The 18,926-nt window shown below is 46.2% G+C and overlaps 1 protein-coding gene across 4 annotated transcripts in view; it reads left to right on the top strand.

Annotated features, from left to right (window-relative positions):
- Positions 1-2,410: 2,410 nt before the first annotated feature.
- Positions 2,411-18,926, top strand: part of MANSC1 (MANSC domain containing 1) — a 40,269-nt gene continuing 23,753 nt past the window's right edge. The window contains exons 1-3 of one of the 4 annotated variants that reach the window (XM_030214524.1): positions 2,411-2,514; positions 11,901-11,970; positions 14,154-14,487. In XM_030214524.1, the coding sequence (XP_030070384.1) occupies positions 14,265-14,487 (223 nt within the window). In that variant the 5' untranslated portion in view covers positions 2,411-2,514; positions 11,901-11,970; positions 14,154-14,264. The other 3 variants (XM_030214522.1, XM_030214525.1, XM_030214523.1) reach the window with 3 other exon arrangements.

The following is an 18,926-nucleotide window of genomic DNA, read 5'->3' as shown; positions in this document are numbered from 1 at the left end:
CGCCGTGCCGGAGGAAGACCCGGGACACTGACCGGCCTCCAAACTGACACCCAAAGAGGGCGAATCAGACTTTAAAACCCCCGCATCCCCGCTAGAAACACACACGCGGTCCGGGGAGCGATTCTTCGCGCCCTCCGACGCCATAGGCCACGTGGAGATCAATCGGGGAACCCCCTGCCCACTATAAAAAGGTAAAAATTACCTGCTTCTCGCTCCGAGCTGTAACGACCTGGTGTCCCAGTGAGTAGCTGCAATAAACGTTTAAATAAACGTCGAAATAAACGCCCTTAAGGACGTCCAAATTTTTTTTTTTTTTTTTTAACGGAGCCAGCGGGAGGGGGGAGAAAAGGAGGGACCTGGCGCCACCAGGTTTGCACTTGCTCAAGAAGAGCCCTCAACCCCAGGCACTCAACAAAACCTAAAAATTAGGTTTGGAGGCCTAGCCAGAGCTGCTGCTGTGTGTGACCACCACCTGCTGAGATAGAGAACATACTGAGGAGTTTCCGGCAGCACATGACCACATATAGGGAGGCAAAAGGATTGCTCTCTATCTCCACCTGCTGATAGATGGACACAACCCACCAGTCTATGGATTGATCAGCATGATGATATGGAAGGTGCAGTTTTGCTGGTAATTAATTTGGGAATATGTGAAACAGATGACAATGTGGAAAATTCAAAGGACGGCGTGTCTGGTTTGAATGGAGGGTAGAATGGAATTGGGGTTCTATTGGTTTATAGAAATCCAGGGGGAACTTCGCAATGTTAGATGATTTGCTGACTTTTTTTGTTGGTGGTCACTGTTCAATTTGAGCAGTTACTAGTATTAGTAGATTTTAATATACCTCGGCAGGAAGTGTGCAATAAAAAGAGATGTCAATTCTGTGATGTGAGGTGAGCCAAGCCTTGGGCTTACATCAGTTATGGAGCCAATGCATAGTACTGTGAATATGCTGGATCTGCTTTCTACTACACAAAATTGTTTATTTTAATCTGAGGGGAGGAGTAAAAATATCTGTCATTGAAGTGGTCATATGGGAGTATAGATGCAGGGTGGATTGAAGAAGGTTGGGACCTGTCGGGATTATGTGAAGAGAAAGGATTTGGAGGTGGTGGTGTGGTGGAATGATGAACTGGGGAGAATGGAGAAGTTAGGTTCCTGGAAACATGGAATGGAGAGGTTGAGTAGGAGAGCTCTGTGGTTTACAGAGGATTTATGGATGTTGAAGTGTGACCTGTAATACAGAACGTGTAAGATGTTGACTGAGTTATTGAAAATTACTTTTATTAGACCTGTGGAGAGAGATCTGATAAGATCTGTATTTTGGTGGGGGGGAGGAAGATTGTGTGTTATGATAGAAATTGGATTTTATGTATATAAATTTGTACACCACCTAGAACTTTTTGGTGGTGCATTATATAAATAAATAAATAATTATCTGATGAACTTAAGCTGACCAAACAGATGCAGACAGAAGAGTACTAGGGTGGACTAAGAGGAAAAAGGAGTGATAGTGTCTCTGTGTAGGTCTGGTGAGACCTCATTTGGAGTACTGTGTGAAATTCTGGATCCCGCCCACACCCGATCTGCCATCTCCCTCCTTCTGTCCTTAACCCTCTTCCCCCCCCCCCCTGCGTTTACCTTATCTCATGCATATTCATTGTGGACAGCCTGAAAACCTTGCAAGCAAAATGCTCTCTAAAAGTGGGTTAATAACTACTGCACTAAAGAGAACCTGGGTCCCATCACAGCACCTTAATCCAGTGGTTCCCAAACCGGCCCTAGAGGCACCCCAGCCAGTCAGGTTTCCAGGATACCCACATGAATATTCATAACAAAGATTTGCATTCAGCGCCTCCACTGCATGCAAATCCATCTCATGAATAATCATTGTGGGTATCCTAACATAGTAGATGACGGCAGAAAAAGACCTGCACGGTCCATCCAGTCTGCCCAACAAGATAACTCATATTTGCTGCTTTTTGTGTATACCCTACTTTGATTTGTACCTGTGCTCTTCAGGGCACAGACCGTATAAGTCTGCCCAGCACTATCCCCGCCTCCCAACCACCGGCTCTGGCACAGACCCTATAAGTCTGCCCAGCACTATCCTCACCTCCCAACCATCAGCCCTGCCTCCCAACCACCAGCTCTGGTACAGACCGTACAAGTCTGTCCAGCACTATCCCCGCCTCCCAAACACCAGTCCCGCTGCCCACCACCGGCTCTGGCACAGATCGTACAAGTCTGTCCAGCACTATCCCTGCCTCCCAACCACCAGCCCCGCCTCCCGATCCTGATTGGCTCCAGGCCCAGGTTTGGGAACTACTGCCTTGACACACCGTCAAAATATCCTTCTACCCCCCTCAAATTTGAAGACAAGCCCTTTCCCCTTTCATACAGGAGAGAGAGCTCTGGTAGCCTGCGTTGCAGTCTCCATCCAGTAGACACACCCGGGCACAGCAGCCAGTCTATAGACACACATGCTGCAATAGCAGAAAGGCGAGAAGGAGGTAAGAGAAAAACTTGTCAGCCACCCAATCCCTCAATCTATCTTTTCTTCACCACCCTTAAACCAACTTCCACGTTGCAGGCCAATCTGCTCTGTTCAAAAGTTCACAAGCCCTGGGAGCATGCGCACTGCTAGACTTGCTAGTGACTTCTTTTACAGGCTGTGACGTTTCCGTGGGTGTGTGCTTGCGCATGCGCATGCGCGGGAGAGCGCGGGACTCGGCTCGCATTCCTTTACTTGTATTCTCTTCTCTAGTCACGGAGCTGATGCGGTGCTCGAGGGAGTGGTGTCAGCGGTAGGAAGGTTAAGTCATTTTTTTTTTTTAAAGAAAAGTTTTACTTGGCAACGCTGCTGTGTCCTCACGGTGAGTTGGCAGTTTCAGTCAGGGCGGCTCAGTATGGGTGTCTGTGCCACATCTACTTATTATCAGTGTTCTGGTTAGCGCAGCTGAGACTAAGAGTAGCAGAAAAGTTGGTGGGGCCAGGGCCCTGGTGACTCAATCACTACGGGAAGTGTGCGGATGTGCACTAACTTTTCCAGGTGAGCAGACGGGGGTCTCTCTGTTTTGTGCTGTTTTTATACACACACAGTGCCAGCACGATTGTCTCCTCTTTATGGGTTTGTTTGGTGTTTGAGAGGAGACAGCAGTTCTTCCCTCACATTCTTCTAAGCTCTCTCCCTGTCCTCCAAACAATTTTCCTCTCTTTTACTGCTTCCATTCCTTTAACTCTCTTTATACTTTATCCACTTAATGCCTCATTTTCCGTTTTTATCTTTTGTGCTTTCACCAACTCTTTCTCTGTTCCCAGTCACTGTGTGACTCTTGCTTCTTTTTCCTCTTACCCCAACATCAAACCTCTGCCTCTTTGTCCCCCTTTCTAGCATCTTTCCTTTTCCTCTTTGCTCTCATTCTTTTGCGGTTTCTCATGTCTCTGTTCTCTATTATCTTTGCCCTTCTCTTATCCTCACCCCCATTCTTTCCTCAAGCTAGCATTGTTTCCCCTAAATTCCTCTGTCTGCTAAACTGAAAACAAAGGTCTATCCAGCAACTGTCAACTGATATTTACTGTCTATGCCAGCACCACAAGCATGTTTTGTTTTTTAACTGGCAGGCCAATGCTTTCTGTCTGCTGATCTCATGCATGCAAGATCAGCAGACGGGAAACACTGATCCATGAGTTCTGAACATGTTTGTGGTGCTGACACAGGTGGAGTGCAGTTAGCAGCAGCATACTGAAGCAAATCTGTGCTCTGCGCAACATGTACCCTGGTGCTTCTGCCGACTTAGTGCACAGTGCCCAAGAAGAGGAGACAGTGGATGCTGAGTAATCTTGGCAGTCCTGCCTCTCTTCGGCCTTGGTTGGCAGCAATGGGGCAAATTTCTGATGCAGTTATTACTGCTTATTTCTATAGTACTGCACTTGCCAGCTACTGCATGACATGTGGGCAGTGTGCATAGGCACTGGTGGCATGCTGTGCTGTAATGCATTCTCATGCACCTTAAAGGGATTATTGGGTTCTGGACTATGACCACTAGGTGTCACCACCTGGGCTCCCTCTTTCCTTGGGGCTTTAAATGCTAGCTACCTCTGCATCTCTGACCTTTGTTTCCCCTTCTCAGGATGTCTATGTTGGGAATCTGTTGAACAGGGCCGGTGCTAGGGTTTCTGGCGCCCCCCTGCAGCCTATTAGCGCTCCCTACCCATCCAGCAACTCCCCTCTCTCTCCTTTCTCCTTCCTCCTTCCAACCCCTTCCCTCCCCCCATCTAGCACCTTCTCTCTAGCACCTTCTCTCTATTTTTCCCTCAGTGAGAGCAACACAAACTCCTCCACGACCATACACCTGCCCCCAGTGCTTTTTTTGTAGGAAATGAAGTACTGGTACTCATTATGGGTAACCTTAGGGGTGGGATCACAATGAATCTGCCCCTACAGTAGCCACACCCCTTTTACCAGCCATGGCACATATAAACAGGCATCATTGAAAATATTAAACCAGTATAGGAGAAGAAAAATAACTTGTGATCTTTTTTCATTATAAATAATTTCTGTAAGCTGTTACAGCTCCAGTATACCCAAAATGACACAAATCAAATTAGCACACAGACAAGGAATTAGGAGAACAGTCTTGCCAAATCTGAAACACAATACGTTATCAAAATCTCAGAACCTAACAAATTGATCCCTATTCAGACACTTGGCCTTGTAGTTGCATGTGCAGAACAGAGATAGCCCTCTTCAAATTCTTCAAAAATTAACCTGAAATCCTAGGAAGCTAGACTCTGCATGCAACACAATACCAGAAAAACAAAAAGAAACATGTTTCCTCCTATACAGTGCAAAATGAATTGATTTGCACTTTTCTGACCACTGACAGGTCAGTTATGACCTATGAACTACATAGCTAGAGGCTCAGTGTCTGAGAGCTGCATACTTTCTGCTGAAAGCTGTGAATTCGAGGTCATGCTGATCCAGCAAGGAGCACTCGTCCCCTCCCTAGCAGAGTTGGTGCCACTGATTCTACATCACAAGGACACTGAGAATGCACACAGTTTGAAAGCGAAGATGTGTCCAGGTTACTAGACAAAAACAATGATAAGACCTGGGTCTTGGAGAAATTCCTGTAGCAAAGTGGCGACTACAATCTCCTGTAAAAGAAACCTTGGACTTGTTATAAGATGCTGTGTTCCATAACATTCAGATAGTGTGTTCCATTTTATGTAAACAATGAAGTAAGCCAGAAATTAGCTGAAGTTGCAAGCTGCATGATTTGGGAGGGAATTGTTTGTACAAAAAAGGTATACAAGTCACTGTTGTATTTAGACAGAAGCTGAGATGTTCAACAGTGTGTAACTCTTTACATCGGTGATCTTTCTCTCCCTCTCATAACAAATTGCTATTTGTTATTGCCTGATTGTTTTGTTATTATCTAAATTGGTAAGGAATAAAAACTTTCTCCTTGGAAAGAACATAGCCTCTGTCTTCTCTGCCACCCCATATCTTGGGGTTGGCTGATCCACTGTGTCTTGGGGTGGTACATTTCTTATGGTAAGTAGAGGGATCAGGGAAAGAATTCCCACATATTACAGCCTAGGACTAGGTGGTTATAAAAGGGGACCATATGACCACGGACTCCACTATAAACAAAAATAAGACAGCAGATGTAAATTCTCAAATTGGACATATTCCAAACACTAAAATGAAAATAAAATGATTTTTTTTTCTACCTTTGTTGTCTGGTGACTTTGTTTTTCTGATCATGTTGGTTCCAGCCTCTGATTCTGCCGCTCCCTATCTGTTCTCTTCATTTCCAGGGCTTTCTTTTCATTTATTTCTTTACTTTCCTCCTCTCTTTTTCATTTCTTGCCCTACATCAGTATGTAAATGCTGGGTCCTCCGCAGACTTGACTGGAGGAGATTTAGAGTGGATCCAGCTTTTGCCTATTTTGTCCATCCATGTGCAGTTTTTCTCCTCTTCCCCTTTCCCTCATCTCCATCGATGTGCATCTCCTTCCTCTGTTTTCCATCCCCTCCCCTCCATCCATGTCCAGAATATCTCCTCTCTTTCCTCCCCTCCATCCATGTGCATCTCCTTCCTCTGTCTTCCCACTCCTCCATCCATATTTCACAATTCTCCTCTCTCCCCTGCCCTCCATTCATGTCCAGTGACACTCTCACCCCTGCCATCATCTCCATCCATGTACAGCGATTCTCCGCTTTCCCCTGCCCTTTCTTCCATGTGCAGTGATTCTCTCCCTTCCATCCATCCATGTCCAGTAATTCTCCTCTCTCTCTCCTGCCCTCGCCTCCCATACATGTCCAGCGATTTTTCCCCTCTGCCCTCCCATCCCATCCATGTCAGTGATTCCCCTGCTTTCCCCTCCTGTCCACGTCCAGCGATTTGCCCCAGCTCCCATCTGCCCCCCTTTTCAGCCCCTGAGTTCCAGCCTTAGCCCCCTTCTCAGCTTCTAGTTCCAGTTCCAACCTCAGCCCTCCCACCTGCCCACCCTCTTCTCCCACAACAGCCCCCTTTTTGTTCCTGCCGCCCCGCATTTAAATCTTGTACTTCAAAGTCAAAGCGGCAGACAGTGAAAGAAGCAGACTAGCCTCAAGCTTTCCCTTCCCTCTGCCCTCATGGAAACAGGAAGTTACATCAGAGGAAGGTGGTACACTGAGAGGGAAGGGAAGGCTCCAAGAGAGCCTGCTTCTTTCACTGCTACCACTGCTGCTGCTTTGACTTTGAGGTACAAGATTTAAAGTTGGGGCGGTAAGAATAAAAAGGGGAGCTCTGGGGGGGGGGGGGGGGCTGGGTCTTGAACTGTGGCGCCCTCCAGAGGGCCCTTACCTAGGTACCGGGTTGCTATTGCCATCGAACCCAGATCTGTGTGGCAGAACTCAAGTAACGTATGGGGAATTTTTATAATCTGGATTGCAGAAGTGGGTATTCATGAAATTTTTATATTTTTTAATTTTGTTACCTTCCTCAAGTTAATTTGATGAGGCGAACTTTCAAGTTCAGGGGTCCTTTTACCAAACAGCAGTAAAAAGTGACCTTAGCACAGCCTTATGCTGGGGTAAAATGGCTGATATTTCTGTTTTCTTTATTAATGACTTTGTGCTAATCTTCCCATTAGGGTGTGGCTGTTAGTGCATAAGCCCCTACCACCACCCATTATGTAGATGGAAAGGACCATTAAGGATGGTTTTTCAAAGAAAAGAAGCCTATGTGAAGATTGATTCTAGTTTCACAATATCTGTTTGAACAATATAGAAGTTAAGATTTTTTTTTCTGCTCTACAGGATATTAACTTTTTATTTTTATTTTCTGATGTTTATAGTTTATTGGTTACTAGCCGTTGAGCCCGTTAAAACGGGCTGGTTGGTCACCGCCCCCCCCCCCCCCCCCCCGAGTTCGCCGCCGCCCCTCCACCCGGCCCGTCTCTTCACTATTCAACTTACATCTCCGCAGCAGGCAGAGATCAACTGAGCTCCCGTCGGCCTTCCTTCTCTGCCTGTGTCCCACCCTCGTGTGACATAATGTCAGCGAGGGCGGGACACAGGCAGAGAAGGAAGGCCAACGGCAGCTCAGCTGATCTGCCTGCTGCAGAGATGTAAGTTGAATAGCGAAGAGACGGCCGGGTGGAGGGGTGGCGACAGCAGCAACTGCGGGGGGGGGGGGGAACCAGTGGCGGCGACCTCAGGGGGGGGGTAGCAGTGGCGACCTCGGCGGTTCCCTCCCCTTCGCGCAGTTTCCCTCTCTGTCCCGCCCCCCCCCCCTCCGTCATCACGTATTGACGCGGGGGCGGGACAGACAGGGAAGTCTCTACTGCGCATTTGCGAGTGAGTACGGTCACTCGCCGTTTATATGTTTGATTAGCTTAAATCTTATTGTCACCTTGTAAAACAGAAATTTGGTTATCATTCACTCTTCAGCTTACCTGTCTGACAGCCCTGCTTCTTGTAGCACCCCTTCACTAACTCTTTGAAATGCAAACTTGTCGGTATTCATTTAAAAGCTTTTACTGTATTCATTTAGATGTATAATTATTTAATTTTAAGTATTTATTGGGATTTACTAACCGCCTTTATAAACAGATTCACCAGTGGAGGAGTGGCCTAGTGGTTAGGGTGGTGGACTCTGGTCCTGGGGAACTGAGTTCGATTCCCACTTCAGGCACAGCTCCTTGTGACTCTGGGCAAGTCACTTAACCCTCCATTGCCCCAGGTACAAATAAGTACCTGTATATGTAAGCCGCATTGAGCCTGCCATGAGTGGGAAAGTGCGGGGTACAAATGTAACTAAAATAAAATAAGTCGGTGTACAGCAGGTCCAGTTTAAGATAAAACAATTTTGTTAACAGGATAACAATGGTAAAATATCCAAGTATAAACATAAATACAATAAATGAGCTAAACTTGAAAATAGCAAACTGAAACGTAATAATAGGACTACTATGAAACAGGATCAAAAGTATAAACATTTAACAGCACTGAAATTCAAATAAGAGAGAGACAATACAGTATCAGCATAATATTGATGAAACATCTAATAAGCACACAGAACATTCATGTAACAGATATGATGCTAATGCTTTTCTACAATACAGGTTACCATATAGCTAAGGGGCCAAGTGCAGATATATAGATGGGGACAAGATGCATAGTACAGAGTCAGTTGAGGTAAGTAGATGGGTGGCTAAACTCAAGGCAAGTTCTTTGTACAGTTAAGATATAATGAACTGATCTAAGTTACAGTGTGTGTTAAGCTAGTCCAGGTGCAGAAAGAATGCATAGGCAGTCACCCAATGTACTAAAGGCTTGGGAGAAGAGCCAGGCTTTCACCTGCTTCAAGAAGTGGAGGTAGTCTCAAGTTACACCTAGCCCCTCTAGGAATAAATTCCAGGGCATGGGAGCTACTCCTGAAAAGGCTCGCTGGCAGATATCACATCGTACAATTTCATTTAATGAAGGGACAGGTATTGATGATCCGTGAGAGGACCTTAGCGGTCTCAAAGGTGTGTAAAGGACTTTTTCTTTAAGTGTTCTGGCCCATTTTGTTTGAGGGCCTTGAAAATCAAACAGTTTTAAACTTAGCCCTGGTAGCCAGTGTAGTTTTTGCAGGAAGGATGTGATGTGGTTACACTGCTTGCAGCCTTCTATCAGTCATGCTGCAGCATTCTCAATTGGAGCTGATGCAAGCTTTTTGGTTTGACCAGTGTACAGAGCATTACAGTAGTCTAGTTGTAATGTTGTCATGGCATGGGCAATGTTGTACTTTTCTAATGATGACAAAGCAAAATTCATGATTCATTTTTGTGACATTGTGTTCATTTAGTACATAAGTAATGCCACACTGGGAAAAGACCAAGGGTCCATCGAGCCCAGCATCCTGTCCGCGACAGCGGCCAATCCAGGCCAAGGGCACCTGGCAAGCTTGCCAAACGTACAAACAGGGCCGTGCCGATGCGGTAAGCGAGGTAAGCGCCGCAGGGGGGCACCCACCTCTGGAGGGCGCCGCCGCGGTGCTTACCCTCGCCCCGGCGCCCCAGCCCAATTGTGGACTTCAGACTTCCCTGCTGCCCTCACAAGCGTAGCGCTTTTGTGAGGCAGCTCGGGCTCTCCCTCCTTCCTTACTTGGTTCCCGCTCTGGCTCCCCGATCGGCCGCCCCCCCCCCCCCCCCGCGTGTTTTAACCTTTACTCTCCGACGTGGCAGCGATGTCAATCAATGAAGAACGTAGAACAGACTCGCTTCCAGCTTCTCTCTCTTCACAGTGGCCCGCCTTCAGCGTCAGCGATGATGCACTTCCTGTTCCCGCGAGGGCGGGACACTGTGTGAAGAGAGAAGCTGGAAGCGAGTCTGTTCTACGTTCTTCATTGATTGACATCGCTCCCACGTCGGAGAGTAAAGGTTAAAACACGCGGGGGGGGGGGGGGGCTGCCGATCGGGGAGCCAGAGCGGGAACCAAGGAAGGAAGGAGGGAGAGCCAGAGCTGCCTCGCAAAAACGCTGCAGCCTGCCACATGTAGTGGGGAGGGCAGGGGAGAGGAGAATTGTTGGCCATGTATGGATGCAGGGCAGGGAGAGAGAAGAAATCACTGGACAGGAGGGGAGAGGGGAGAGCAGGGGAGAGAATTGCTGACATGGATGGATGGAGGGGAGGGCAGGGAAGAGAGGAGAATTGCTGGGCATAGATCGAGGGGACAGGGGAGAGAGGAAATTATCTGGAGATAGATGGAGGAGAGGGCAGAGGAGAGGGCAGGGGAGAACTGAGAGTTCCTGGACATGGATGGATGGATGGATGGAGAGGAGGGCAAGGGAGAGAGGAGAATTCTGGACATGGATGATGGGAGATGGGAAGATGGGATCCTGAGATGGGAAGGCGGTAGAACAAGAGGACATGAAATGAGATTGAAGGGGGGCAGACTCAAAAAAGATGTCAGGAACCAAGTGTTCTTGTAATAATTTGTTAAAACTTATAAATAAAATAATTAAAAAAAAAAAAAAAGATGTCAGGAAGTATTTTTTCACGGAGAGGGTGGTGGACGCTTGGAATGCCCTCCCGTGGGAGGTGGTGGAGATGAAAACGGTAACGGAATTCAAACATGCGTGGGATATGCATAAAGGAATCCTGTGCAGCAGGAATGGATCCTCAGAAGCTTAGCTGAAATTGGGTTGCGGAGCAGGTGGGGGGAAGAGGGGTTGGTGGTTGGGAGGCTAGGATAGGGGAGGGCAGACTTATACGGTCTGTACCAGAGCCGGTGATGGGAGACGGGACTGGTGGTTGGGAGGCGGGAATACTGCTGGGCAGACTTATACGGTCTGTGCCCTGAAAAAGACAGGTACAAATTCAAGATAAACTCATATCTTGGGCAGACTAGATGGACCATGCAGGTCTTTTTCTGCCATCATCTACTATGTTACTATGGATGGATGAATGGGGACAGGGGAGAGAGGAAATTTTCTGGAGATGGATGGAGGAGAGGGCAGGGGAGAACGGAGAGTTCCTGGACATGGATGGATGGATGGAGGGGAGGGCAAGGGAGAGAGGAGAATTCTGGACATGGATGGATGAATGGGGACAGGGGAGAGAGGAAATTTGCAGGATATGGGTGGATGGATGGAGGAGAGGGAAGGGGAGAATGGAGAGTTGTTGGACATGGATGGATGGAGGGGAGGGACGTCAGGAAGGAGATGCACATGGATGGAGGGGAGGGAAGAGAGGAGAAATGCTGGACATGGATGGAGTGGAGGGCAGGGAAGAGAGGAGAAATGTTGGACAAGGATGGAGGGAAGGAAAGATAAAGGAAGGAGATGCACACGGATGGAGTGGAAGGGAGAGAGGAGAAATGCTGTACATGGATGGAGGGAAGAGAAGACAAAGGTTGTAGATGCACATGGATGGAGGGGAGTGCGGAGAAATGCTTTATATGGATGGAGGGGAAATTGCTGAATTTAAAGGCTGGATTGGAACACTTTGAGGGCAGATGTTGAAACTGGAGAAAGGATAGGGTGGTAGACAGGACGCATAAGGACACAGAAAGATGGTGGACATGATGAGAGAAAAAAATATCAAATGGAAAGAAGACACTGGGACCAAAGCTAATAGAAAAACTAAATGCTCTGACAGCAAAGGTAGAAAACATTTTTTATTCAAAATTTATTAATTGGAATATGTCAGCTTTTGGAAATGTACATCTGTGATATTTTGCATGTAAGTTTAAATGTTTCTAGTATTGCTGCATGCTGAGTCTGACTGATAGTCTGCAGGGGGGCGCCAGAGACCCTAGGCACGGCCCTGCGTACAAACATTCTATACATGTTATTCCTGGAATTGTTATTACAGCAGTGTTAACCTGCCTTCATACACAGTCTCCTTTCCTTTGCAGATTCTTCCTCTTTGTCTCATCAGTGCTGTGTGTGCAACTGAGAGAAGTTGTTGGACCAGACAGCCAACAGGTAGGCAGTTTTCTATCAGATTTGTTACTCTAGGAAGTACGGTACCATGAGTCTGCATAGAGAATATTAAACATGGCTGAACTCTCTTAACCAGACAGAGCTCTTTCACCAGGGCATTTAGTATGGTCCAGGGTTTTTCGAGATGCATGATAATAGTTTGAACCTGGAGTTAAAACAAATGAGGGAGAACTTCAGCCTTGGAATCTGTGCAACTTTAGCACCCATTTTGAAATGCCTCAAGTTCTTATTATTCATATGTTGCCTTCATCTCTGTTGCCTACAAACCATCTTGAACAGAGCCAGAGTGTGTGGTCTGAAATAGGAAACCATTCTATGCACCAGTTAGGTCAGTACTCAGCCGATAAAAGTCCATACTAGTAGAAGTGCTATGAAGGAAGCTGTCTCATGACTATCTCCTTCCTTTCAAAATGTTTTGTGTAGAGCATTGTAGGTAGATCACATTTTTCCTTGGCTTCTATCTGTGTAATTGAGAGGAGCTAAGTACATTTTTTTCAAAAATAAGTTTATACCGGAAACAGACTGCCTTCATAGATAGCCATTAGGATAAGTGAAATTTGCCCTAAAAGTAATTTATGTGTAAGGCATATATATTCTGGGGGGAAAAAATAGGACTGCATTTCTGAAGTAGACTGTGAAACTGTAACAGTGGCGTAGCCAGAGAGCCGATTTAGGGTGGGCCCAAGGCCAAAGTGGGTGGGCCAAAAATTTAATCTCCACTCCTCCCCCTCTCTGTGCCCCCCCTCCAAAGTAAACAAAATACCAGTGCTGGCAGGGATCCTCAAGCCCCGCCAGCTTAAGACTTCCTCCCTGCCGAAGAACCTTACCTCTTAGGTGGCCAGTGGCAGTGTCCGCGAGCCACAGCTGTCAGCCACTGTCGCTATCCTGCGCGTGCTCAATTTTTGCACATGTGCAAATCCTGCCTGCCCTTAATACTTCTCCCCAGGCTCTGCTTCGCTGCATCGCTCCATCGCTCCCTGCATTCTTCTACTCGCCTGTCACGCAGCGCTGCCATTCACATAGGCAGCTGCGCTCCCCTTTGCCACGTCCATCCAGTCCTCTCTGATGTACTTCCTGTTAGGACCGGATGGACGCGGCAAAGGGGAGCGCAGCTGCCTGTGTGAATGGCAGCGCTGCGTGACAGGCGAGAAGAACGCATGGAGCGATGCAGCGAAGCGGAGCCTGGGGAGAAGAATTAAGGGCAGGCAGGCTATGCTGAACGCTGCCTCCCGGACGGCCGTACCCGGCAGAGCCGCAGGAGAAAAGGCAGCAACAGCGTCGGCGAGCAAGGATGTGGATGGGTGGGCCTGGAGGGAAAGAGGCTGGGCCTGGGCCCGTCCAGGCCCACCCGTGGCTACGCCCCTGAACTGTAAGGCTTTTATAGCTATTCCGCATGCTTTTTTTAGATTCATTAATTTGTAATTTATCAATTTGTATTTTGTATTTTCTTATCTTTTCATTATTTTTTATTCTTTAATTTATTTAGGGCTGCATTTTGATTAAAATTTGTAATCCCCTGATTAAAAGTATTTTTTCCCCCACTGCAGTTCCTTGTGACTCTGGGTAAGTCACTTAACACCCCACTGCCCAGAGTCACAAGGAACTGCAGTGGGGAAAAAATCAATAATATACCTTTAATCAGTGATTACAAATTTTAATTGAAATGCGGATCTAAAACAATTTTTCTTATTTGGATAGAATTCTTGAAAATAAAAATGTGCATCTATCCAGAAAACAGCTTTTCGTACTTAACAGGTTTTGGAACTCATTTCATCGGTTGTTCTCAGTTCTTTAATTCTGGCTTCCTTAGCAGGGACTGTTTATGAAATATATGTTTTATTAATTTAATTGGGATTGGCAGAGTAATTATCATGGAGCACAGACTATTGATTCTGATTTAATCTTTCCTGTTTCTTTTTATGGGACCTTCACATGTCTCTTAGCCTTCTTATGTTTGGACATAGGTTGTCGTTTCCTCAAGTTGCCATTTTTTATTTTTATTTTTTGTCATTTTAAAGATTTAATAGCATTCTATACATGAAGCATGCTGTATAAGTAAATATGATCAGTTTGCTCTTTATTAATTTAACAGTTTTAGTGGAACAGTTTAAGCTGAAGGTAATGATGCCTTTCCTATGGCATTCCATCTTTTTGTTTTGCTTCAGAAATAAGTCCAGAGCTGAGTTCTTTTTGACATAAGATGACCCTGCGTCCAGCAAGGTCAAAGGACACTTCTCTGCTTTCACCTTCAGAAAATTACAGAATCTAGAGTAAACATGGGCTCCCAGACAAACTGGTGTTGTAGCTCAGTGCTTCTTCTGTTGGTGTGCATGAGCCCTGTACTCTGTACCAGTCAGCGGTGCTCTACGGAGAGGATAGTAGATTTCATCATCGATGTCAAAAATGCTCTTTCAGAAGGGGTAAAGATCAATGAACAAATCCATACATCAACTGAAGAGGCTTGCCGTGATCTTTGCTGCACTCATGAAAACATATCAGGTAACGGCCCTGTCTTGGGTTAGTTGTGGCTAGCTCTATTAATGCATGGCTGTTTTGAAATGGTGTGCTGCTACATTGAATGTCTCTTCTTATAGATTAGCACAGTGGTTCCCAAACTGTGCCGCAGCAAACTCTCAGGGTTGCCACAACATATTTTCAGCTCAGGAAAAGAACATCCTCACCCCCACCCCCAGAGACCAGGATAGAAGTTGCACAAAGAAAATAACATTGCGGAGCCTAGTTGGAACCCATGTGCATGCTCAGTCAGTGTCTTCCAGTCCCACCTCCCTCTGACCTCAGAAGCTGCTTCAGAGGGGACAAGACTGAAGGAGGCCTAGCATGCATCGGAGCTCCAAAGCTCCACACTGACATTTTCAGTCAGACCAGCACAGAAAAGGAAGGATTAGGAGGACCTGCTGGACACAAGAGGCAAGATGCATAGGGAGCCCCGGGGGGGGAGGGGTTCACACTGAGTACGGAAGAAGGTGGGAAGGGAAGATTGGAGGGGCACGCTGGGCATGAGGACATACACGGGGAGAGCAGTGGACTTGTTGGGCATGGAGGAAGGTGGGAATGGAGATTAGAGGGGCACACTAGGCAAGGAGGAAGGTGGGAAAGAGAAATCAGGGTGCCATGGTCATGGAAGAAGGTGGGAGGAGAGATTGGAGAGGAGGAAGGTGGGAGGGGAGATCAAGGAAGCATGCTGGGCACAGAGAAAGGTGAGAAGGGGAGATTGGGAGGAAACATACTGGATATGGTGGAAGGGGAGATTGGGGACATACTGGGCATGGAGGAATGTGGGAGAGGAAATGGGGAGTCATTCTGGGCATGGAGGAGGTTGGAAAGAGAGATTGGAGTGACATGCTAGGCACAGAGGAGTGAAGGTGGAAGGAGAGATCGGGGAAGATGATGGAGAGGAGGAGGGAAGGTGAAACTGGAGACCAGGAGGAGATACTGGACAGGAAGGAAGGGAAAACCTGGGAGAGATGCTGGGCAAGAAGGAAGGGAAGACGGGAGAGATGCCTGACATCGATGGAAAGGAAAGAGAAGAGAGGGGAGATATTAGAAATGGATGGAGGAAAGAGAGAGGGCAGAGGCTGGGTGAAAGTGTGGAGAAAGGAAGGCAGACGCTGGATGGAAAGGGGGAAGAGAAGGAGGACGTGTGGGAATGCTGGCATTGGTGGCTGAAGCATGCCACCGATTTTTGCTCTCTGCGCAAGCAGCATGGAGCTCAGGCCTCGGGCAGTGGACTTCTTCAGCTGACGGGGTAGGGCATGCTGTTGGGATGGGAAGACCTGAGAGGAAATGAGGCACGTAGGGGCGCCGTGACCCAAAAATGTTTGGGAACCATTGAATTAGCAGCTGGATGAAGGTTTGTGCCTACATAGGACCATAGCCTAAAAGCTGATTATAGACTTGAAACTTCCACATTTAAGTTCCTTCCTTGCCAGAGGCTGTGTGAGCTGAGGAAAAAAGGCAAAAGCTTATTACTGATTTTAATAAATTGCTGCTCTGTCCATCAGTGTTTATCTAGCTTTGTGAAGTGTAAGAGAAACATTGGCTATTGTTTCCCAAATCTATGCCTGGCATTGGTAATTTAATTTCACAATTTATATTCCACAGCTTTCAGACAATATGACTGTACAGTGCAGATTACACAAGTTTAAAAACACAAATCATGTATTCTCATCTTCCCCACTCCAATCCCCAGCTACAGATAGACCAAGCGTACCCACTCCCATAAAGCTGGAAAGTAAATTATTCATGTCTCCCAATAACATAGTAAAAAGCCCTGTTTTTAATAATTTTCTAGAAGACAAATGCTCCTAATTTTGACTGGTAGCAAATTCCACATAGTTGGAACAGCTGCAGAAAATGAACAAAAACAAGACTTCACTAACCTATAGTTCATTTGATTTGATATACTGCCAATCATTAATGCATATCTAGGTGGTTTACAAGTTTAAGATTTATAAAAACACACAAAAGCCAGTTGAAAGGGGATGAAAAATGAAAGATACATTAGGAGGCCTAGGTTACATTGGTAAAGATCATATGTGGTAGGGAAGGGAACTAGACAGCATACAAAAGGAAGGGGAGGACGGGGAGCAGAGTCAAGACCTTGGGATTATTCATGGAGCTCTTTAATCTGGGAAAATGCCTTTGTAAAATAATAAGTCTTCAGTTTTTGTTTAGAAGTCTTGTGAGAGGCATTGAGTCTAATGTGAAGGGAAAGTTGATTCCAAAACGTTGGAGCCAACTACTTTGAAGCAGGAGCTTCAGTTTGACTCAAATTTGAGTACCCGATAGGAGGGAGTGATGAGGAGTTTTTGTTGGGCTGAATGTAAGGTGTGGGTGAGAGTGCAGTACTCAGGAATGATTGAATACCTGTAGAGAGAACTTGGTGAGACAGTGTGAGTCTCTTTAAAGGAAGTTGCAATGAAATAGCAAAAGCTGTAATAAATAGATTGCCTTATCGGCTATGGCACGAAGATTTTTATGGCTTTGTCATTGGACTATGGATGCAGCCTTGAAGCAGCAGCTAACAAAGCTCCCTTTTAAAGGCAAGTTAATCTTCAGGGAGGATTTAGAGAAATTGGTGAAGGATTTAGGTGACTCTGAATCCCAGTGTTTGCCTCAGAACAAGCCAAAGTCTTCCTTCCGCTCCTTCAAGCTCAGTTTCGTCAGAAGGAGGCCAAAAGGTACAGGCCTGGGCAGTCTCAATTTTATCAGAGGACCAAGTTTTAGCCTTTTTCAGAGAAGGGAAAGTGGTAAAACTAGAGGACATGGATTGAGGTTGTGGGGTGGAAAACCTAGGAGTAATGTTAGAAAATTCTTTCTCACAGAGAGGGTGGTAGATGCCTGGAATGAGGGAGGTGGTGGGAAGAAAAAAACTGGCGGAACTCAAAAAGGCGTAGGTTGAACACAGAGGATTTCTAATTAGAAAATGAATGATATAAAAAACAAACCTTAAAGGGTTGCATATGTGTTTGCATGCCAAGTGGTCTTAGATGGCAACTAAGGCCGGTGCGGGACTGGCTTGTACGTCTGAGTCCCGCATATGGTTATCTGGTTTAGGATGGGCTGGAGAGAGCTTTGATGGAAACTCCAGTGGTTTGGAACATGAGGACAGTACTGGGCATTCTTTTACGTTCTTTATCTTGCAAATGACAAGACGGATTTGGATAGGCTGGAGTGAGCTTTGACGGCAACTCCAGTAGTTGGAACATAAGGACAGAGCCGGGTGGACTTCTATGGTCTATGTCCCAGAAACTCCAAAGAAAGACCATAATCAAGTATATAATATCACATTCATTGTTGATTTAAATCTTGAATTGATAATGAATGTGACTGTTGGGCAGACTGGATGGACCATTCAGGTCTTTATCTGCCATCGTTTACTGTGTTACTAAGTCCTCCTTTCAGAGTGTCAGAAGGAATTCCCAGCAATCTTCCAGGTCAGCGGCTTCTTCCTGTAATTCACTATGATGGGGTTCCAGGCCACTCCTGACCTCTTGTCATAGGAGGTCGACTTTACATCTTTTACGAGGAGTGGGCCAAGATAACTTTGGACCAGTGAGTCTAAGACATCATCAGAGACGGTTATCAGTTACACTTCTTTCTGTCAAATTGAAGATTTTTTCTTAGAGTCCATTTCAAAGTCTTGCAAAAGTGGGAAGCAGTTCTTTCCACTCTACATAACCTTTCTGCCCTTGGGGGCTATCGTCCTGGTTCCTCTCTGGAACGAGGTCAGGGGCGTTATTCCATCTATTTTGTGGTTCCCAAAAAGGGAGGTTTGGGGTTTTTTTTTTAGTTATGAAAAATCTCAAAAAGGTGAACAGGTTCCCCCAAGTTGAGCAATTTTGCATGGAGACCTTGCAGTCAGTTACCCCTGCCATCTGTCTGGAGGAGTTTCTCATGTCTCTGGATTTAAAAGAAGCATATTTCCACATTCAAATCTGGTCTCCTCATCACTTCTTGAGGTTTGCAGTCCTGGGGCAGCATTATCAATTCAATACAATGCCTTTTAGGCTGTTGATGGCTCCAAAAACCTTCTCCAAAGTGATGGTAGTGGTGGCACCTTTTCTGAGGAGGGAAGGAACAAGGGTGCATCATTACCTGGATGACTGGCTGATCAGAGCCTCCTCTTTTCAGGAAAGTCTAACAGTCACTTCACAGGTGATCTCTCTACTCCAATCCTTGGGATGGTTGATCAATCTTTCCAACAGCCAGTTACACCCCTCTCAAAGTCTGGAGTACTTGGGGGTTCGTTTTGATACCCTGCAGGTTAAAGGTTTTTTTTTTACGGATCAATTTCTCAAGCTATAGAATCAGATTCAGGTCTTGCTACAGCTTCAGAGCCTTTGGCTCTGGGACTTTGTTAAAGTTCTGGGATCTATGATGCTGACCTTTGAGATTGTTCTGTGGTCCAGGGTTCG

This window comes from Microcaecilia unicolor, chromosome 9, assembly GCF_901765095.1.
Source record: "Microcaecilia unicolor chromosome 9, aMicUni1.1, whole genome shotgun sequence".
NCBI lineage: Eukaryota > Metazoa > Chordata > Amphibia > Gymnophiona > Siphonopidae > Microcaecilia > Microcaecilia unicolor.
The sequence above is the reverse complement of the archived record's forward strand: the minus strand, read 5'-3'. Positions and strand labels throughout refer to the sequence as shown.